The following is a 23,731-nucleotide window of genomic DNA, read 5'->3' as shown; positions in this document are numbered from 1 at the left end:
TCATGGCGTCCTTTGAGGTGGATGCTTCATGTCTTATGATTGGACTTTTTAACTTGCGAGTTGTAGTGGGTGGTCAGGATATTCTTTTCGATAAAAGCATGTATCTGGAGCTAAAAAAGAGGTCCGTAATGCGTACACGTGTGGCTTACAGGTTACCCCATAGAATCAAGGGCTATTCTGATAGCGATGTTTCTGTCCTTAGGACTTGAGGTATTACAAATATTGTCATTTCTTCATTGCCCTGAGAACGAGGTTTGAGCGGCCTTAAACCACGCATCGACCAGCAAGGGATACATACCATCTCCCAGGACTTCATTTGCCTCCTTTCTGATTTTCTCCTGGATTTTGGGGTATTTCGCTAACTCGTATAAAGTCCAAGACATGCTTACGCCAGTAGTTTCGTGCCCAGCAAACAAAAAGGTAAACACCAGCGCGCGCAACTGGTCATCATACATTCGGATGCCAGTTTGGTCGTCAACCATATCCATAGCAATGTCTAAAAGATCACGGTCGGCGGGTTGTCTTCCCGTTTCCTTCATACGGTGCCTTTCTTTGATTACCTGAATTGGAATATCAGTTAGTTGTTATAACACAAAGCTCGTCGCAAAGAGAATAAAGTTTTGTCAGCGCGAGTGATCTTCAGAATTTTCCTCAGTGATGCACACTACGCACGATGAAAATCCTTGGGAAAGATATCTGTCCAGCGTGTTTCGGTTGGTTAACGTGCCATCTTTTCACGAAACTAACAAACGAACAACAAGTGAATAGAACATTGTATGATTTGTTACCCCCTTTGTTATTTACTTTACGCATTCAACCGTTTGATTGACAGCAGCTGAAATCTGCGAAGAGATTCGAGTATTCCCAAAGCTGAATCTGTTGACCTGTCACAGCTGACTAATTCTAGACATGCAAATTATTATGCCGCGCGTTAATAATCTGAGAACTGTAAGTACATGTCGCGAAAGACAATGGCATTCTGAGCGATGTAAGCTACAGCTGTAGCTACATGGCTGATCTATCACACGAAAGCTCTATAGTCCCAAACCTTTTGAAGAAATTTGTCACAATGGAGTCTGGCGAGATCACGAAAATTAAGTGAATTGTGTTCCGTAATCCACGCAAAATCACTAAATTTCACTAAATTTTAAAGTGTTGCTAAACACGTGAAAAACTGGGCTTTTGCAACATGGTGGTAGAAGTGTTGGAAGCAGTAAAGTTATCCTAGTAGATGTTGAGCGAATAGTCGACCAACACTGAGCGAGAAAACTAATTTGGGCCTGTAAGAGTCAGTTTTATCAAGCAAATGTTCGTGAAACAATTACATCTCAAGCTAACTTACCTTCATGACAACTTCATTGGTAATTTTAGTTGCATTGCTCTTTAGTCGATTTTCTTTCAAAGGTAGGTACTTAAAAAATGGCAAAGTCAACAAAGAAAACCTGCCAAGGTCCACACCAGTCGACATATGATTGAAAGCATTTGTGATCTCTGTGTCCCCGCCACGTACGGACTTGAACTGGTATCCGAAAGCACTCTGCCCAACAATGTCCAGTGCCAATCGCAAAAGATCTGACTGTACCATGATATCTGCATAGTCTTTCTGTGACTGTTGAAGTTTTTCTTTCCAGAACTAAAGACAAGTGAAAAGGGATGACATATAATACAACTAGACTGCGACCAGTCTCGCTTTAGCTTGAAGTTTGGCGAGCGTTCACCGCTTTACTCGTGGCTGGCGCTGGGGGCTCGCGGCTTTGCTGCTCACCTCTGTTCATTTGCGTTCTTACTCGCGGATTTTCGAGCAAAAGAGAGACTACTCGCAGTCTACAATACAACCCTGAGCCCAGAGCCCAGTTATTAGATACCGGCTCAGCGCTGACACAAGTTTATTCGCCCGAACTAATATCACAGTCCGTCAGCTAAGGTGCCATGATTTCCACAAAAGGTAAGAATTCCTTCAGTATCTGTCATAGATACACATATCAAGAAACGCGGCCCATCTGGTGATTACCAAGATTTAAACTTTGACCTTATATGGTAACCGTTAACAATGGCAGCAAGAGCTTCATAATACGCAAGGGAGCTTTTAAAATTTCGCATTAGCATACGAGCGGGAAATTTAAAATGATCGGAAAGACTAAAGTAGAGACAAATTCCACCCAGGGGAGGTGCGCTGGTAAAATGTTTTCGGTGCAATTAGTTAGCTCAGTTAAGGTACCCAGTAGGGACGCTGGTTGTTCTCATAAAGTAAGAGCGTCAGCTTAGAAGTTTAATCGGCAATGTTCGCTTATACATCGCTTAAACTTGGCAAAAGATATATTCCATCCCTTTTTCTAGTGGCTCTCTATGCTAGACACTGAGCTGTCGATGAGAACATGCGTTTGGCCCGGGATTAACGTCTCGAAGCGCTGCGAGTCTTACGCCCATCGTTCAAATACACTATGAGGGGTCCTCTTTCCCCCAGTGCGAGCAATGTATAACATTTAATCAGGACAATTAACAAAACTAAGAAACATACATAACATAGTATTTAGAATAAAATTTGTTTTTATTTTTCTGCAAGCAAGTTCATAAACAAAGCCATAAGTTCCCATCGACAATTGTGGGTACCACTCCTTTTAGCACGGTTTCTACTGCACTGGATGCATTGTGTTTCGTCGGCGGATACTAAAGTCAGACACTATTGAAAATATAAGTCGGAAAATGCCGCAACAAAACACCTTATAAAACGCTTTGGAATGATTTTCTGCCCAAGAGTGCGATTGTCGTATAAGCGGAAAACACTTAACCATCTTGCGCGACGGTTTTCGAACCATCCTGTAAATAAAAGTCAAAGGAGCTAGCATGAATAAAATGTGAACTCCATTACAACACAATATCAATACAATGCCAAGCATATAAATGAAGTGAGACAGAAATAATTTTCAACGCGGTTTGGATGAAGAACCAAATTCTCAGATCTTTTTCTCAGGAGAATTTATATAATTGACACTTCGAAAATAATCGACTGCGTTCTCTCGAAAGAAGCCGAATTAACAGCTCTATGATGAAAAAAGTTTTAGATGAAGCTGCCCATCGATATGCAACGCGTCAAAAATATATGCGTAACCGGTCGTTTCGCCCGAAATGCGTTTCGCCCGGAACCGTTGCCCCCGATCTCAGTCGTTTCGCCCGAAAAAGAAGTCGATTCGCTCAGATCAAAAGTTAGTTCGATCGCAGTTTTTTCGAATCGAGTGATAAAGCAATAAATGGTTAACTCGAACAAAACAAACACTGTTGAGACCCTTTGTCATCTTTCCGGCGAGATGATCATTGAATACCATGCACGTTACCTGTAAACATCTTATTTCTTGCTGTGAAAAACAAAGGAAAAAATCACACCTTCGGGCTTGGCACTAATATTAACAAGTCACAAGTGTAAGCAATAGAAAGGTAAAAAGCAACGTGGAAAAAAGATCACACTTACCCAAGACAAGTGTGTAATCTAGCGAGTCTTTAAATTGTTTGGCTCAAAGCCCTGACTGTTCTTTCTTTTTCAGTTATTGTATAACCTGTGAATTGAAACTCGTTGATGAAACTAATCCGTTAAATTTGTTGGTTTAACATTCAATGGCCTGAAAAATGCTAACAATCAAAATTATGTCTCGACCAAAACATTGCCCGACAGTCACTAGCGAGGTGTAATAAGATTGCATGATGCTCAGCCCCGGCTAAACGATCATACATTTTCGCATAACATCGTGTTAGAAGAACATGTTTGACCATTTAGTCGCCTCGCCCAACATTCCCATGTTTGATGCATGGCTTCCCATGTTTGATCTGTAAATCAAACATTTGCTTCACGGGCAAATGTTTGATCGTTTAGCCACCTCCCCAAACAAAACAAAATCAACGCGGGAAAAAGCTTACCAATCAGGAGCCGAATGTACGTAATGTCACTGCATAATTTCAGCGGTTATACACGGAAGCGTTTATTTATTTATTTATTTGTTTAACTTTGTTTATACACGGATAAAACACCAGGACTTAAAGTAAATACTAAAATTGCATTAATTACATCGTTATGTTGTTTGATGTTTTATCAAACACTACTTCATCGTTTGGCAACCCTACTTGCGAAAAACACGATGTTGGACGATAATGTTCGATCGTTTAGCCGGGGCTTTAAGCCTTTGTTTTGTGATGCACCGAGATTTTCGCTGCTGTTACACGTTGAACTGAACTGGAATTATGGTGAATTATACCTCCGATCTGCGCTACTGGCCCTTATTGACAGCCCTGTTAAATAAACAGATTTGGAAAAGTGCCCAGGGAGACTGATTTTAAAACATCTTTCAAAGCTCTTCTCTGCTAAGTTTAATAGTACTTTTAAGTGTCACTGAAACGAAATTTTCGTACTCTCTTTTATTAGCCCAATTTGTAGTTTGAAACGTGCTTAAAATAATGGTGAACTTTATTTCTGTCAAATCCTAACGGAAAGTGCTTTTTTTAGCTGCTGAAATCGACTTTTTGGAGCAAAACTGTGTCCGGGCTCTGGAACCGAATTTAAGGACCTTGTGACGTCACTGGTTGTATTCACGCAAGAAACGCTATAGATTCTCTCTTGTTTTCACTTGATTTATTAAGTCTATTTTCCATATTGTCGATACCTGCTAGTTTTCTACCTTGTAATTTCTGTCCAGTCTTGACAGGAAATACATATCATGAACGTTGGAGGGCGCCAAAGAGTGTAGATTCACCAAAATAAATGCTACAGATTAGAACAGCTCAGTTACTTTTCGAACATCTTGAGTACTCGATTGGAGATTTCGAAGACGAGTGTGGCAACTTTTATATCACGTCCTAAAGCCTAAACACGATATTTCGTCGTCTGTTTTCAGCCTGGTTCTGAAATTTGGATTCTCACGTTTATCTAAGGTCTATTACACAAGGTTCGAATATATCCTCGGCAACTTTACTGCAGTAAAAGCCGTAAGCGCATAAGCCATCCGCACAATCACGAAGTTATTAACGGTCCACAAGCTTTGAGTCGAGTATTTCTTTGCACACAGAGGGCATCTTTTTATGATACTAATAAGTGAGAGTTCTTGTGGTAGACAAAATGTATCTTTGAAAATTGTGATCCGCAGCAGGGTTTGCTTTATTGCCGCATACGTATCAGTGTAAACAAAGCGGGAATTTCGCTTCTCTTTTACACGTATCTCCCAATTGCAATATTTCACGGTCGATGGATTACTTTGAGTTCTTTAGCACATACTTATGTCTATAATCTTCATTTAATGGTATCCAAATTCAAAGCAATTCGTTAAAACGTCACTAGTTTACACTCCTTTCGAAGGTTTATTAAACAGAATTTGAACTAATTTGCATATATCACCTTTCGCCGTCGACATTGTCACGCTTTCTCTCGTTTCCTGAAAACATACCTGTAGGGTCATGGCAGCTTAGTTTACCTTGATAGTTTAAATTCGCTCCCTCACATAAAAGAAGAGGGTTTCTTAAATTGTTGCTGATTTGATAACTTGTAGGATGTAACAGATGCAACTGGACTAAAGGTCACTGTAACACAATCTCGTCCGCGGTGAAACTCACAAAGCGTCCGGTTTCCTCGAAGCGAAGCGACTCGAAACTCGAAGCGTTGTTGCTGCGATTCGTGCAGCAGCAGTCCGGATAATAATTTCAAAAGCCGCTTTCTCTTGTTTTCATGTCTTTTTTACTTTATGAGTGTAGATATTGTTTAATTGAGTGGTGGCCATTTCACCAAGAGTCCCGATCATTTTGCGATCCAAGAACTCCCACTCGTTTGCTTGCTTACATAAAATATCCTGCAAATATCCAATTAAATAGACTGAAAAGCCCCTGGATCGACTCTCCACCTCTTCTTGTCTAAGCCTACTGTTATTATCTGCTTTACAGCTCTGAGATGTCCTTAAGATGTTTTTTGGGGGGCTTCGAACAGTATTCTCTTCTCCCGTAATCACTCTAAATTTTCAGCGCGGCATGAGAGTAATACAACCAGTGACGTCACTAGGCTGTTTTGGCCGCGCCAAGATGGCCGCCAATTTTGGGCTTAACCAGCCAACTTCGAACGGCTGAAAAAGTAGTTTTCGCTTACCGTATGCGAAAAAAAAGTCCGCAGTGTTTCCAAGTAAGGTTGAAACTTTATTACTAAGCAAAAATCTCACATACGAAAATTTCGTTTCAGTGGCACTTTAACAATATGGTTATTCATTGCTTTATAACATGCGTCACGATAAGCGAAAACAATGGCGCGAAAATATGCTCGGATATTTGTGCGCGGACATTACCTGTTCCGAGAAGCGAACAGTTTTCCAAGAGCGTAGCTCGAGAAAAACTGTGAGCTTTGAGGAACAGACAATGTTCAAGGACAAACATCCGAGCGTATTTTCGCGCAATATGGACGCTATTGTGTTTATTTTATTTCAAATATTTTTGCAACATGCACAGTTTTGAAAATTGGGGAATATCACTCGGATATTCCGCAATTTTAACTGGGGCATATTCAGTCACGTGATGTGTTTAGACCAATCGCGTGCGACCGAAAATACTTGATGGATTATGAGAAAGGATAATTCTCTGTAGAAGGAAGGGACTTCCAAGCTAGATACCCAAGGATAAGTGTAAAATGTCGGTTGATTACTACGGTCTTGAAGTTAAGAAAAATATAACTGTTTGTTGCATAGAAAAATTGTTTCTGTTTTTTTTTTCTTTTATGAAAAAGTTCTTGCTATTTTTAAGCTCGTAACTGTAAAATAGTAACACCTGCAGACGGATACATGAAGGGTCCACAGTTCATCTAGCCGAGCTTTTATAAATCGGCTCGTTAATGGAATTTGTTAATACATTCACTTCATTCGATGGTGTTACTCGTATACCGTAGTTGTCGCCAGGGATATGATGTAAACAACTAACTGCCAGGCTGTAGTACGGCAGCAAATAGTGAAGATAACTTCCGGTGACGTCATGGCGCGCGTACCAGTAAGGTTTTCCCGCTGTAACCTTGCTTTCTACTACGGGAAAGTCCCTGGTTTCACGTACTCTTCACTATGTGTCTGAACAGTCTAGTTTGGAGATAAAGTACTCAATCATAAAATCCTTTCGAAGATGATTGTTTCCGTTTGTCATTTGTACAGAAAATTTGAACGATTTTAACAACTACCACGAGATGATCAATTCAGTTATTAGCATCGGGCCGAACAGCCGGCCGTAGATAAGAAAGCTTCCTATGTACTAAGCTTTCTATGTACTAAGCTGAGCTTTAATTGTTTATTGCTGTTCAAAATGTATTTTATTAGATTTAAAAGTTCTGTATTTTCGGGCTTATCACGTTGTACGAACAACCTGTCCGCGCTGAAATCGAGCTTTTTATCAGTGTTTATATTTTGTTTTGTGGTTGGAATTGTTATCGAGTTCTTAAAGGCAAACCTAAATTCTCGGAGATGTAAGACGGATACAGGAGAAGGAAATCCTCGTCATTAATCAAGCCTATTTCTCATGAAAGTAGAATAAAATCTCTGGTTTCCTTGAACGAAGTCATTTTGGCAAACACACGTGGAGGCTGCACATGCCGTTGTCGTGCAGCGAAATCTTGATCATTTGAGTTTGGAGGGTGAAACGCTGCTGTCAGCCTAGTCCCTCTCGGCCAAAGTAGCCGTAGTTGTACCTCGCAGAAGCGTAACTTTAAGTCCCTTTTAAAAAAGAAGTACGGCAAACCATGAAGTGACGAAACGTTTGAAAATTCGGAATTGATTTTGAGGTGCTGTGGCTCTCAGCCACTTTTTTTATGAAAAGGACCGAGTAACCAGCTATTCTAAGTGCACAAACTACGTGCCGTCCTATCAGTTGAAGGGATATTCCTTACTCTGTCGAAAATAGTTCTAGCTACTGAGCGTTTGTGTTGTGTAGGGCGATAGGGTCTGAAATGGAGATACTAGCGGTATGTGTAGCGTTTCTGTAAACACTGGTCCTAAAGGGCTATTGACATTCCTGTTTGTCTTCGTGATGAAGCATTGAAGTAAAAAATAATTGTTACTTATTTGAAAGGCTTTTCAAAATAAAGAAGAATGCCGTTTTCATTTTTGGAATATCTTCTTTCGTTTTAGAGATATTTACTTCGCCCGGCCGGTCGGTCGGTCGCGATCGGTAGGTCCGTTCGTCAGTCAGTCAGTTAGTCAGTCAGTTAGTCAGTCAGTCGTTCATCAATGAAGCTGCCTCACTGTTTATTAAAAGGAACTGGTCTTAAGTAGATGAGGATGAGTAGATATTTTTGGGAACGTACGTAATAACGTAGGGAGAGTGGTATGGTAATTCTTGCACACCATATTTTCGGCGTCCCCCTTTAAAGAAATGTGGTTTTGCCTCCCTCAGTAATTCCACCGCCCCTCTACGTCGTAAAGAATGAACGCTCCTTTAATACTTACATACCTGAACCAAGTCGTCTGCAGCCGTCTTCATGAAGGGCACCATTCCCTTAAGGTTAGTATAACTAAAAGCTGGATTGATCATTTTACGCTGCCAAGCATGATCCTTGCCATTTGATGTGAGTAAACTATTTCCAAGCGGGGGCATCAGAAGTCGAACAAGGGATGGTCGCAAGTACTTGTAGCAGTTTGTGACTAATACCTGTTTTACAAGATCTGTATCTGTCAGGTACACTAATGGTCGATCTACAAACAATAAAGGAATTTTAAAAATATCATCAGCAATTAAATGCAGATAGGAGGAAAATAGTTCGCTGTCGACAATTAACGTTAAGTATGGTGTCTCTGACATTTTTAGTTTTGCGAGCAGGAGAAGGATCAGAACGTCTTCCGTTTCGAAAAGCATGCAAAGCTGTTTATTTTATCGGTGTTCAGGTGCGTGCCTTATTTGGTATGACCCCATCTTGACAGGAAACTGAAGCATCCTTTCAGAAGTTCCGTTTCTCCCGAAAATTCTCCAATGGACTGAACAAAAAGTCGTGTTCTATGTTCATCGCTATCGGAATTTGCGGAAATTCCTTTTTGGAAATAGAAAACAGCTCGCAATCATCCTTTTTGAAGCAAGAACAAGTGATACTCTTGCTCGCTCACCAAATAAAGTATTGACCACAATGTAGATACTGCTGAATATTATTGGCAAAGAGTTACAGGCCGATAAATGTAAAAGAAAACAAGAAACCTTTCATTCATTTCGAAGGTCGGTACTCTGTGAAACGTTAGTCTCCTTCGCAACTCTGCGCGACGACCAAAATGAACGGCTATGGAGGAGGGCTATCTTTAATTAAAACGAGGAACGGGGAATCGGGCAATCGGCAAATCGGAAAATGAAAATAAAAATCGGGGAACGGGGAACGGGGAACGGGGAACGGGGAACGGGGAACGGGGAACGGAGAACGGGGAACGGGGAACGGGGAACGGGGAACGGGGAACGGGGAATGGGCAAAAGGGAATCTTTAATGCTCCGAATGGGTTCTTGGTTTTGTAATAGACTACGCTCGAATTTCTAAGCTTTTGCGTGACGCGACATTGAGGCCCTGTTAGGGGGGGGGGTACCCATGTCCCCTGTCTGAAATTCGCCACCAGCCATGTAGGCATTTCCCAAGATTCCTATGTCGCCTGTCGGAATTTCGTCTCAGAGGAATTTGACCTTGTTCGATTAAAACGAAGCTACACGTATAACACATCGTAATACCTTTGTTTATTAAAAAAAAAAACCGACACAGTGCTCTCAAGTCTCACGCATTGAGCATGAGGCTCACGCAAACGAATTCAATCTTGCGCTCTCACGATGAAACTATTATTTCTCACGCATTGAAGGTTCGTTGCTGTTTTACTCAAGTACACATATAACTAAGTATCTCTTTGGATATAATTTACTCCTGGGACGTTTTGCACTTGCTTCGAACACTTTTCAGCAGCAGTAGGAATTCTTATGCAGAGCCAGCATTTCTCCGGTCAGTGGGTTTAATGATTACTTTATGGTTACTTTTAAAGCATCACATTTCGACTCAGAATGAAGGAAAAGACTTCTTAGCTACTTCAATTTTTCAAAATTTTGTAAGGGGCTGGGGGCATGCTGGGGGGCCTATTGGGGGCATGCTTTCTAAGGGCTTGGGCATGCTTTCGAGCGCTGAAGTTGCTAACCTCCAGGTGGAATTACTATTTTCAACCATTTCCCAGTCTGTATTTGGACCTAAAGTACAATCGAACCTATGACTATTTTTACCATGTTTATGTTTAACAACCGCTCTTTAATTCAAAATCTCAACGGCCTCAATCAGATAATCTCTCCTATCTATAATCTTCCTTTGAATTTGGCGTAACCCTTATCTTCTGCTGAAGACGACAAGACCTTGGCAGCTTTCCCCTGCCTCTCTTTTCCTTCCATAATGCCATTTGTTGATAATACAGCTTCATATTCTTTTACTGGTGACCCACTAATAAAAGTATGAAGCAGACGGTCGAGGATCTCTTTCCTTTTTTCCTTAAGCGTGTTTTTAGGCGTTTTAGGGCCCTGCTCACTCAGCTGAGAGTGAGAAAAAAATACTCAGCAATGACGGACTCGATTTATTCGACCTGGACGTTTTAGCATATATAAGAAAGCCTGGGTTTCACGACCTGTCGACATCGCGCGTGAGAGAGGAAAACACATTTAAAACTCTGGAAATGCGTCTTCACTTCGACTCAGACGTTTAAAACAATCACTGCATTCTCAGTTCCGAAATTCGTTGTCGGTCTATCTTGCCATTGGTGTCGCTTTCTCTATTTCGCTGGAGTAGTCTGTCGTTCGTCGCCAATTCATAGCTCTCATGTCGCCGTTTCAAGGCCATGTCGCTTGTCGGAATTTACCCCTAACAGGGTCTCGACATTTACACGACGGGCAAGAGAGCTATCCTGCTGGTTAAAAAAAGTGAAATTTAGCTATCTGAACAGTTCATGTATTAGAAAAAGTATTATTTTCAAAATGTTTTTGAGTTCCTCGAGAGATAAATTCACGCTTTTGTAGCAAAACTCAATGACAGATGTTTCTACTGGTGCCCATCCGGATGGGCACCAGCATGGCGTCTCCATACAAATCTCCATAGATTTGGATAAAAACTTTCTCCGCATATCTTGCGTAAGAAAAATTGCTGTGAGCTGAATCTTGGCGAGAATCTTTGCATATTTACCTATTGAACTGTTTTGATTTTGATTTTGATCTATTTTGAATGGCGTGACACTGAAATCAGCAATACAGTAAGTAGATGCCCAAACGATGTGGCGGCGGTGTTCTGTGACGTAATTTGTGTTAGCTTACTTTTTAAGTTAAGAGTTGAGGAGAATTTACTATTCCATGACAATATTATAGGCTATCTGACTTAGAAACTCTCATTTGTCGGCTGTTAGAGATTTTGGCGAAAACGTCGGGTATAATCCGTCATTGTGTGCTTCATGATACCTCTTTCTACGCCATGCAGTCTTGCGAAGACAATTTTAAAGTGCCCATTGCACTTTAAAGAAGAAAGAATAGATCGCTTTGAGGGTCTTCCTCAGTTTAAGTGGAATGATCTCGGCGAACAAGGGCAAGGGTCGTTTGGAGCCGTTTTTACCACAAAAACCAGGAACAAGGACGGAGATTTGGCCCGGAAAGTCAAAACAGTGGTTGTCAAGACATCACCCGCTTTTAAAGATTCCCGCTTAAAAAAGATTCCCCGTTTTAAAGATTCCCGCTTTTAAAGATTCCCCATTTTCAAGATTCCCCCTTCCCCCTTCCCCTTCCCCCTTCAAGATTCCCCCTTCCCCCCTTCCCCCGTTCCCCGTTCCCCTTCCCCCTTCCCATTCTCCCATTCCCCGTTCGTCATTTCAGAGATAGCCTATGGAGGAGAGTGCGCAGTCGCGCAACCCAAGCATAAAAACTTTCAATATTAACGAATTTGTACCGTGAATAAAGAAAGGGACGAAGTGACTTGAAATACAGTAAAAACCCGCGTGTAAGAACCTAGGGATTTAAGAACTTTCAGGCAGAAATTTGCTTTCTTAATACCCCAAAATATAAGAACCTGTTTAGCCAAACAAATTCCAACAGGTTCTTATATGTGGGGTTTAACTATTTAATTTATATATTTTTTTACCAAAAACCAAAAAGGTGATCGAGAGTTTAGAAAGTTGAATTGTTAAATGAAACTCAAAATGCACAATGTATGTTAAATTTGAACTGTTATTATGAAACAATTATTGCTACAATTTACAGAATGTATCATTTCTATGTAATCTTGGTCTTGGTTCAAATGCTCCATGCATGTATCCTCTTGCAGTTTGATCATTGTTTTAATATAACTTTAACCAGTAACACAAAGCTATTTCTTGTTGCAAGTCTGGTACTAGATATATATATTTTTAATATATTCATACAGTATTATATATATATATTTTGCAATATATATCTAATTTTTTTGCAATTTGTATCAATTCAATTTGTTTCTGTCACAGCAGTATTTCCATATTGACAGTTCTTAATGGAAAGATACATTTTATATACAGTACTGTATCATTGATCAGTTAATGTTGTTGGACTTTTGGCAACATGGGTACATTAATAAATATATAGATTTAGCCGAGCCTAAAAGCGGAACTCCTCAGTTATTTTCTCGGAATGCTGTTACTAATGAAAATAATCGAACATGTATGTGAGGTAAATTGCGAACTATTTAATAGTTTCAGCTGGAAATAGGATCACATCAGCAGATCGAGGTGTAAGATGGTGTGATTGTGAAATATAGAGCCATGACTTCAAGGATTTCTGGGAAGCCACTAAAAATCTTGATCACATAACAGAACTGTCTTCTGTGCTTTTTGGTGGCATTTCCTGTTCTTTCCTACCTTATTCAGAAAGACAAGACATTGTTATTAATCATTATATTCTTTCTTAGTTAACATGGGGACTCCCACACAAAAGAAGTTTAAACATTTTTTTGCTGTGGGGACTGATTGAAATGCAGTGGTTAAACTACTCAGTCCCTAAATCTCTACCAAATGAAATCTCGCAAAAATACCAAAATAGTATACATATGTGAAAAGTTGTAAAGTTTTGTTTTCTAACTTGTCCCCAAAGATACATTTAGCCATCTTCACTTTTGTCTGGAGTCTCCTCCTGCTGAAAGGGTTTGCAATAAGCAAAATCACTCTTGCATGAATGGTAATTATGATATTTTTTTTGCTGATCATGAATACTTGCATAGGCTTCTAATAATAATTTTATTATTCAATTTCAATGTAATTTGTTCTTCTCCTTGACTGAGATTGTGGACTACAGGAGCTGTTATTGGGTTCCATTAATTAATTTTGCTATGATTAAATTATAACAAGAATTATAAGCAAGCTAAGAGTAAGTTATATTATGTACATGTATTTTGTCTGCACTACACAACCAAATGCACTCAAAGGTTATGAGGCATAGGTACATTTGTCAGAAGAGCCCAGCATATCCAAGATATGTTTTGATTGACACATCAATTAAGATAACTTACAGCAAAATGGATAAACAATACATGAATATCCTACATGCACCAAACTGGACATAGGGGTTATGAGGCAATCATTTAAACAACAGATTGAAATAATTTATAAACAAGAGAACACTATTTGTACAACAGTAGGAAACAAATTAGCCTTATTGGACGTTGCAAATGGCAAGGCTGTCTGTCTCCATTTCGTGTTGGCAAAATATTAATTTATGCCATGTCCAATGCAGATTATCACAAAATTGATTTACAAACACGATAAATATCACTTTAAAACCAAAAAAGCAATTATTTAAATAAACCATGAGTAAATTATCTCTAAGAAAAACTGATTAATTTAACAGGCACCTTAAATAATTAGTTAATATATGTGTTTCTTAATAATGTAATACAGTGTATCTGTCACAGTGTTGCAGCCATGATATTACAACACACAGGATGGGTTGCAGAACTCAACTTCTAAGCCAGTTTATTCAATGACCTTGGTACAGAAATTATAATCCCATCAGGTTGTCTGTAAATACAGAGAAACCAAACAAATCATTGCAATCTTAAGTAATAAATTATTGAACTCTTTTGCATGTATGTACGGTGTATGTTCCATTAACATTGGGGATCTCTCAGAAGCTGCATCCATCATAAATTAATTTGTTCCTGCATGCATTTGTTTATAGAACTTTTCACACTTTAATATCTCTGTCATACTTATAGTGATCTCTGTGTTCTACAACAATTAGTACACAAGAAAAATACACTCAGTAAGATATTGTTTACAATAAAAATCAATGCCTATAAGCAATCATAAGGACTTTAAATTTATATTTCTTCAGAAATATCTCACCAGGCCATGGTTGCTTTGAAAATCTTTGATGTCTTAATACAGGCTGCCCATGTGTAAACTGTTCATATATTGAATGACAGGAACAGACATGTAATCATACTGTAGCTGCTACTTGAACACCACTGTTATTCAGATAAAAACACATCGATTATAATTTATTATAATCTTTACACACTAACAGATGACATTCCTTTCTTTGATATACAGACTGTGTACTTCATTGTTAGTTGTTTACTGAGTGTTAGTGAATCAAATGCTAGGGGCTGGTACCCCCGGTGGGGCACTGCCATATATGGGCTATATAGGTATGTACCGCTGTGAAGGATATGGTTTTCAAGCAGTTTACTCTAGGATAGGGTATATAAATCAGAGCGTTTGGGTCTAGAATAGGATATCATTTTTCACAAAATTGACTAGTTGGTTGAAGATTTTATTTAGACTAAGGAAATCAGGAATTGCCACTCAAAAATATAAAAAAATCAAATCAGCAAGTTTAAATTTAGGCAAATCAGCCTCAACAGTGTCGATAGATGGGGGGATTTGGGGAGTTTACTCTAGTATAGGGTAGCAAAATTCAGCTGAACTAGCTCTGGTATAGGCTAAGGGTTCCAGGGTCCAAGCGGCACATCCCCACCCAGAAATTCCCAAAGTACCTCCCCCGGGCTGGTACCCCAACTTTCACAGTGGCAGGCTCTGCCCTGAGATGCAAAGAAAACTTAATAACTGAAATGAACTTGGCGACTTGCTTTTGAGATCAAATACAATTTGCTTTAAACAGGAAACTGGAACATTGCAAGTTACAACAATGTGCCCAGTCCCAATCAAAGGGCCATCCAGGCTGTTTGGTTGTACATATAACTGTACAACTGCATATGAGTTCAGCTTCCAAAAGAAAATCAGAGTTTGTCAGGATAAATACTGATGTTCTTGCTTACTACATGTAAATCTGAATGTGGAGTACCAGAAGATATTCACACCCAACACCCATTCATGGCCAGTCTTCAAAAATTCCAAATTAAAGTATCAGGAAGATAGAGCTCTAATAGAGAAAAAAACCTCCATGTGGGGTATGAATCTTTTCTTGAAGAAAACAATGTCTGAGAAATCATTAATTACAAAATAATGTTTAAGAAATATCTTACCTGGTAATTCCAACTTTCAGAATATTTTGTAATCTAGACTGTCTGGTCACTTCATATATTTGACAAGTTGACACTGGGCATGTTTGTCAATTTGTGGGCTTCAACATCACATTACAATAGTAGCATTGGTCAACTAAAAACAGCATAATTTGGTTAATTAATATACACTGTACATTATTACGTTGAAATATTGGTGTAGATCGTTGCACACCAACAGATACAGAACCATCACAGATATGATATGATATTCTTAACCTCTCTGAAATTTCAGATTATTCAAGATTAACATGCACATACATCATTAAGGACAACCCTAAAAAACTGAATCCGGAAACCAGAATCCGGAACTGGAAACTAGAATCCTGAATCCAGATATTATGAATGATGATAGAAATAATTCACTTCAGCAATGTCTAATAAATAAATATGGGGAAAAACTATTTTGCTGTTATTTACTTTCTTGGCTTTACTTCAGCTACAAACTGTAATTGCTAAAACATTTTTGACTAGTTCTGAACAACCCTTAGCTATACATCTGGCCCAATTGTTCAAAAGCTGGATAAAGCTATCCGTTGGGTAATCACTTTCCAGTCAGGGTTAGTGATTTTTCAGGTGGATAGTTACTCATAGCCTGCGAGCAGGCTCTACTATCTGTCTCTAGTGCCTGAGCAGGCTAAATAAGTGCCTAGTGTTTTTCTGCATGGGCATGTCAGCGAGTGCCTTCATGCAGCTTTACCGCTCATGTCCCTGGCCCAAACACAAGAGCCCCTGCTCAAAGGCTTAGTTACACATCTTTTGTTCAACCTGGCTCTGGTGAGAGTGCAGTTCTTGTCTAGATCAAATTGCTATGAGAAGACTGGTGAGTGGCACAATAACAACAAGCTATTGTGGTGAGTTTCTGGCAGTCTTTAAGCATCTTTTAACAACATGTGGTCCGATCTGTTGGCAAGTGAGAAGCAGACGGAGGTAATTAAAGTGTGCAACATTTCTATGAATTGTTTTAATATGATGGCTGCCAAGAATATGAAATGCTGATTTGTCACAGTATCGGTGTGGAAATAGTGTTGATCCGGAACTAGTTTGGTATCTGTTGGACAAATCAAATATTATATTAAGATGAGCCAGGTTAGCCTTTGAACTTCGAAAGTGGGGGGCGTGACCGTCAATGTACAGGGGGCTGCCACTGACAGACATCCTGTTCTCTATGACATTTTCTATCTTGTTCAGTATCTACTAGACATAAAGGGTAAATTTATACCTCTGGTAAATTGCAGATCACTTATTAAACAAAATGGCAAGAAGATCTTTTAAATCTTATAACCGAACTTTTAAAATTTAACTGTTTTGTTAATACTACAGTCACAATGCAGTGCACATTCCAAAGCAGTCCTTGATGATTCACTGATTACTGTAAACACATCACTTGATCAACACAAACTGTGTCATATCTTATTGCACCATCAGTCTTAGCCTTTGCGAAATCTATGATGATGTAACGGTCGTAATCTGGAAGTTCACTCGGGACATGCCCATGAATGATACAAAATGCTTTTGATAATGCTTTTAATAAACAGCTTTCTTCCTGAAATGTCAAAATTTAATTTGCTTGCGCTTTGAAGTGGTCACGCAAGTCACACAATCAGGGGGGTTTACGTTATCCACGGCTAATTTTGGAACGGTTGTGTTTTTTCTCCTAGCACTGACTTAAACATTGCAAGTTCTGGCAAGCTCTTGTTTACCTCGGCAAATACTTAATTTTTCTTCAAATCTCTTAACTCACTGCGATGAAACAGCCAAAGAATTCACTTCATTTGCCGAAACCCACAAGAAATACTCACAAAATTGCACATAAATTAATGACCATCGCTTCTGGCAAAATAAACTTGCAAAGTAAACATGATCTTACAGTGCATTTGTCATGTACCAAAAATGACAGATGCAACGTCAGCGCATTCCATGGCTGACGTAATACCCTTTTTTAGCGTTGTTAGCGTATTTATTATTTCCCTTTGAATCCAACGCTTCGATAAAACCAGAAGAAATATATATTACACACAAATAAAGAAAACAATATCCGTAACATTGTCCTTGTATTAACGTTTCAACAGCTTATGGCGAATAAACATCACAGGTTGCGTGATTCAAAATTTGGCTGAGAGGAAGTTTGGGTCTGGTCACCGACCACAAAAAAAAAAAAAAAAACACTGGTAGAACATGAACTGCGCTCGGCCCATGGCCGTGCAGTTAATTGCCAGCAAGCTTATTTTAGACGCTCTCAGGGTGCTTGGAATTAAATTATGACGCACTTTACTAAGATTCTCATAATTATAGCCCTCACTAGAAATAACGGTTACACGAGTTTCAACAGATGGGGAATTTTTGTGTCAGTTTGAGGTCCTTTTTACTTGGCCGCTTACTTTGTACAGGCAAAAACCTAAGCAAAACAATTTTCGAGTATTTGAAGAACTTGTTTTCTTTGATTTGTGGATTCTGGTTTGCGGTTACTGGATTCCAGTTTTTCGTTCTGGATTCCGGCTTCCAGTTTCTGGGTTTTAGGGTTGCCCCACCTTTAACAGAGTGTTTGCTTTACATTCAGTTTACACATGGCTGTTATCCAGCATAGGCAGACTTATAAGTTTGCCTTCAAAAATAAACTGCAACAACTATTGCATCTTTCAACACCTATTCTTGTGATGAAATGGCACAAAATCCAAGTACAAGAAGTCAAAAGCATAAAACAAACTTACCCGGTATTATGCTTACAGTTCCTCTTACTGTCTGCATATGCCTTCCATAAACTGGTACTGCCTGGAAATTGTACTCACTATTTTTGTGATCACACCTTAAAACATCACTGTTATATAATTTGTCCTGAAAAAGCAATGCATGAAATGTTATGCCTTTGGCACTCACCAAATACCTTTACATGATGTACAAAGTACACCACATCAACATTCACAATTCTCTTTACTTTCACTGTAACTTTTTTTGTGTCATTTTCCCTAACTTGAAGACAGGACTTCCACATTAGGTGATAATTTGCCTCTGAAATCTCTATGAATTCACAGGGAGTGATAACAATTAAATTGTGACTAATTTTAGCAAAGGAGGCATTCAAATGTCAGATTTTAATGTTAAGTTTATAACTTTACATTACTCTTCGTATATATATACATAACCTCCCAATAATTGCACCTGTAGACAGAAGGTGTGCTGGGGGAAGAGATGTTCTAAACTTTCTGAACTTTTCCCCCTTACCTGTAATAGGATGACTATTATGAACTACGATTCGCAACCAACACCAACATCAGGTTATGTATACACATGTATATTTTGTTGTCTCCTGTAATCATAAAAAAATAAAAATTTAAACCCTCCATAAAGTTCATACCCAATAACACTACCACATGTAGCGCTGTTACTGGGAATTAATTTAAGTGAAACTGTTGAAACAGCTCTGTCAAAATTGTTTCTAGCAGTTCAGGCAGGATAACAGAATATACACGTAGTACACAGCAAAGGCCAGAGATACACAAATGTTGGTTATTAGTTAGGATTTTGTGAGCTTCTGTGCTAGGTATGATCGAAAATAATGGACTATCAAAAATGAAGGTTCCTAAGACATTTTGACAGCAATGAGAGGAATGAATATATAAATTTACAAAAGAAAGAGAAGTTCTTGCCCTGTTCAGTTCTCTGTCATAAAAATATCACTTACATACATTTATTACATATGGTTTGTGTTTAAAGCTGATACAATGCACCTTCTGATTGGCTAATTCTAGTGCATTATTTACATTTACATGGTATACGTCGGTAAAATCATAAAACATCACATGTGACTAAAATAAAAAATAAAAACTAAAAAGAAATGCCTACATGTAATTCATAATAATTTAAAAATACTTAACACTAAAACAGATCTAATTCTTAACTTTATTCAAAATTTTGCCCATGGGTCAATTATGAGCATGCTAAAAGGTCCTAACACAAAGTAAAAGGAAATTAAGAAAACTATTGCTTTTTTCCTGAAAATTGTAGCGACTGAAAACAATGATTGAACACTCTGAGAGTGCATTCTATCACCCTGACAAGATAAAATTTAAGGAGAATAGAGAATTCACAAAGTTATATTACAAAGGAATAGGTACTGGACAGGACAAAGGAAACAGCCAGGAAGAAACTGAAACTTTCTTTGACGAGCAAAAAAAGTATGCATGCACAACAAAGAAAACAGTGAGTGACATTCAGTTAATGAGTTACAATGTAGTTAATAACAAAATTAGTGTGAAGAAAAGAGCAGAGAGAGAGTATGTGTGTGTGTGTATGGAGAGAGGAGAGCGCTCTCACCAACTAAATAGTGTATGTAGGTAGGTAGGTAGGTAGGTAGGTAGGTAGGTAGGTAGGTAGGTAGGTAGGTAGGTAAAACTTATTTCTATTACCGAGAAATGGTCAGGGCAAGAACTTCTACTCCCTAAATTTTTTCTAAGTATGTAAATGTCATTTACACTGTTCAGTTTACCAAGTAAAGCTCTTCGCATTTTTTTTTTCCATTAGTACAATCTAACTTTTGAGGAACATTTCCATATTAAGTGTAAATACTACATATTTGGGGAATAACCCATCTACCCCCAACCAAAAGCAGTGGCACTAATAAAATGAAATAGTAAATCAAAATGAAAGTAGAGCTTTATTTGCACACAGGATTTACATGCACAATCGTCTACTCGACATTTGGACTATATAAGCATTTCACCAAACCGAACTAATAGGACAGATAACAAAATAAAACGAGGAAATCTACATTATAAACACAATAATTATGCATATCACTTCATCTGAGTATCAAAAGCAAATCCTTCTCATTGAAAGGTAACCGAATGAAAGAGAGGATAAAGAAAATTCGTTTAACCTTGCAGTGTTAAAAGTTTAATAATTATTCACGCTTAAATCTGAATATTACAGTGTGCATTTTTGCCGACGGCTTAATTTAGCTTTGCAGTCATTTTATCGGCGGTAGCTTTGCCAGTCTTCAGCCAAATTAACCTGGGAATTCACCCGAGCATTTCGCCAAACCGAATAAACTGAACTAACAAAACGAGGAAATCTCCATACTTTGTAATCACAATATGCAAATCTTCACATAGGAACGTTGAAAGTAAATTTAGCAAATCCTGTTTGTATACCTTTCTTGGTTTTCAACAACAGAAGAAGAAATTTTAGCAGTCTACGAGGCGGCTGTGCCAACTAACACAGAGAAAACTTCAAAACTCGCCCGGCCGTGTTTACAAATACGGTTTTGGTTAAGCTCATTTTTAGACGTGAGGTTATAAGCTTAGGTTGACGACGAAAATCGACAGAAAGCTTAATTTGTTTACAACTTACAACAACCTCCACAAAGCGATTCACTTGCTGTTGTTTAGAGATGAGAGAAATTAAAACGATGCAATTTATAAATTGTCTCACAGCATGGCTTCAAATAAGGAAGACTTTCAAAGGATTCCAATTGAAAATAAGCTTATATCGCTGAGGCAACTTGTTAATTTTCATAGCAAACGCAACAACAAAAGTCACTTACCGCAAGTTGGCAACATCAGTTCGGCCAGTGTAAATCTTCCAGGCAGAAACTTGCAGCAAAAGTTGTGAAGACTGAACTGAACTAATCTTTTCGACAGATCAACGAATCAACCACTTTTTCCCGCAGTGTTTACTGTTTTGTAACACTCGGACATGTTTGATTTCTCTTGTTCATCACCTGACCAAATCATGTGACTTTTCTTGCACGGCTGCACAGCGTCACAACGCGCGAATTTTAAAAAACTTGGCACTGCAGTCTTCTGAGTACTTTCACATCCTATCTATGGCCCTCGTTAGCTTTGGTTAACGGCATTGTTCGGTATTATTTCACTTCCTTTCTCTAGCCCTTGACTCGCTATAATTCACGCCATTGTTCAGTACTGTTTCGCCTCCTTCCCCAGCGCTGGCTCGCTCTTTTTCGCGATCTTCTTCGCTACTTCTTTGCCCGTTAATTCTTGCTTTCTTTTTAATTCCTTCAGTGCAACCCTATCTTAAAAACATTAGATCAACCTCCGCTATCGTTTGTCGACATAACAAATAGAAATGCGTTTTCTTTTCTTTAAAAATCCCGCCAAGAAAAATGGCATTCTTCTGCTAGAGACCGAGGGTGCATGTCTCTGTCGACCTATTAATTGGAGTATGGCCGCCATGTTGGGCAACTCCGCCGTCGCCGTCGTCGTCGTCGTCGTCGTCGTCGTCGTTCGTACGCGCCCACGAGCAATACCGCTAGCCATGAAAACCTTGAGAAAATTCATTCATGGATTTCTTTTCTTTCCCATATGAGTATGGGGCTCTGCTTGGCGGCCTTTCGGGCCGCCGGAGCTCCGCTAATATTTATAATGAAGAACGGACCAGATTTTCTACTATTTTCTGATAATCAACAACAATGTCTACTCTGTAGAAATTAAGAACCTAACTAAGAACGTACTTAGCCTAAACTGTCAATAAGTACCCCATAATACAAGAACCTGTTTTGCCAAACTCTGAAAAAAGTAGGTTCTTACACGCGGGTTTTTACTGTATTGAATATTGGACGGAGGTACGAAGATCTAGAGTGGCAGCAAACAGAGAGGAATGGAGGTACTTTTACCTCTCAACGTGAGCTCTTGCATTAACATAATTGTCGAGAAACCGGTAAATAACGGCAAATGAACTCACGTCACCCCTCTTTGGTTCCAGAAATCTCTCTCCAAAAAGCTACGTCTTCCAAACTCTGTAATTCTTGTTTAAATCTAACCTGCCATCAGGCGTTCTGTTTTATTTAGGCGAATGCCTAATAGATCAACTCCGAATGCACTGTTTTTCGCCGGATATTACAGTCTGTAAACGCTCCAGTTCAGTAATCACAAGGCACAAGGCGCATACGTAATAAATAAAGGTAGCCAAAGGTCACGCAATTCGACTTGCAGTCACGACATAATCTTCGAAGAATTCGTTCCTCCTTGAAGAAACCCCTTTGAACACCCGGGGGATGGCAGGAATTAAAATGTTCCCGGTATGGACATATTCCGCTCTTTCATGAACTCGGGAAAGTAGCCAATAGTAAGCCTAGTCAATAGTAAGCCGTCAGGTAGAAACCAAACATTCGATAGAATGATCAGGAGTAAAGGTCGGTAAAACCCTTCCGAATAATACAACATATCTTGCACTTAAGGAAAGAAGGTCAGTGGGCCGAATACCTTCCAGAACGACAAATGTTCAAACCGTCTACCTAAAAATAAACTATCTACAAATGTCACATACCGCAGGAGTCCTGCAGGCTTACTTATGTAAAGTACAATGGTAGTCCTACTTCTATTAAACCGATGCTAGATTTGCAAACGCCAGCGCTCATTATGCCCACACCAAGTCGTGTTTCCCATATTTGGTAGAGCTCGCCTAAAGTTTTTCTTTACAGACGCAGTCTAAAACCCTTTCGGAAAGGAGTTTGTTTCAATCAAGAATCAAAATAACTTCAGGTTAGTTTTAATTTTTAAAGTAGACATTAAATGGTATAATAGAACGTTGTCAAAGAAGACATCCATTCAAGTCAAATCAAATTCGAACTTCGTTTATGCAATATCTTTACAAAACATGTCCATCGTGTGTTACTCCGTTCGGAATGTAACTTTCATTAACTATTCCATCGAATTCCAAATGGTTGAACCCTAAATATTCATTATTCAATTTCTTTTGACAACCAGTTGGTCAACAGTCAGTTTTCATCTTTCATCCTCGATTGTGTAAATGCGATTCATTTGTTCACCTATAGATTTCTGAAAAAAACACGTACATACCAGGTCGTAGCCACATTACAAAAATCCCTCCATATTTCTTCGACCACTCTGAAGTTGCTCTAAAACTGTCCTTCCGTTTGAGCTCGAGCAAATTGCCGAGAAACATCGATGTGGGAGGACCGGGAAGATTTCGCAGCGGAGACATAAATGCGTCCAAAAATAAGAACTTGCAACTCAGCCACGCAATAATGAGAGTTGGTGCAGCAAGGAAAGCAAGTTTCCACTCCATAAGATCGCGCACGAACAACTCTAAAGCCGACATAATTCGCAAGAGAGCGAATGACGGAGGTTGCGTGACAGTGTTGAGTCACCTTTATTAAAATAGGTCCGTATTGCGTACATGTCTGGATTAAGGGTTATTCGAGTTATCTTCGAGTTATACAAATTATGTTAT

General features: G+C 39.0%; 1 protein-coding gene and 1 long non-coding RNA gene across 2 annotated transcripts in view; both read right to left on the bottom strand.

Annotated features, from left to right (window-relative positions):
- LOC110045704 (cytochrome P450 4A25-like) overlaps positions 1-23,731 on the bottom strand; it is a 26,872-nt gene extending 3,141 nt beyond the window's left edge. Inside the window, exons 1-4 of the mRNA XM_020751324.2 lie at positions 23,338-23,731; positions 8,446-8,687; positions 1,343-1,633; positions 299-560 (exon numbers count right to left, since the gene is read on the bottom strand). Coding sequence (XP_020606983.2) covers positions 299-560; positions 1,343-1,633; positions 8,446-8,687; positions 23,338-23,599 — 1,057 coding nt within the window. The 5' untranslated portion in view covers positions 23,600-23,731. The remainder of the gene's footprint in view (positions 1-298; positions 561-1,342; positions 1,634-8,445; positions 8,688-23,337) is intronic.
- LOC149105196 (uncharacterized) lies at positions 12,669-21,838 on the bottom strand. The gene is made up of 5 exons (XR_016201325.1): positions 21,063-21,838; positions 18,743-18,827; positions 18,232-18,355; positions 15,485-15,617; positions 12,669-14,464 (listed from the first exon to the last, which is right to left on the bottom strand). It is a non-coding gene; the product is annotated as an uncharacterized LOC149105196 (long non-coding RNA).

Source organism: Orbicella faveolata, unplaced genomic scaffold, assembly GCF_042242905.1.
Source record: "Orbicella faveolata isolate gen_17 unplaced genomic scaffold, um_ofav_v1 contig_34, whole genome shotgun sequence".
Taxonomy (NCBI): domain Eukaryota; kingdom Metazoa; phylum Cnidaria; class Anthozoa; order Scleractinia; family Merulinidae; genus Orbicella; species Orbicella faveolata.
This window is presented reverse-complemented; position numbering and strand designations above follow the sequence as displayed.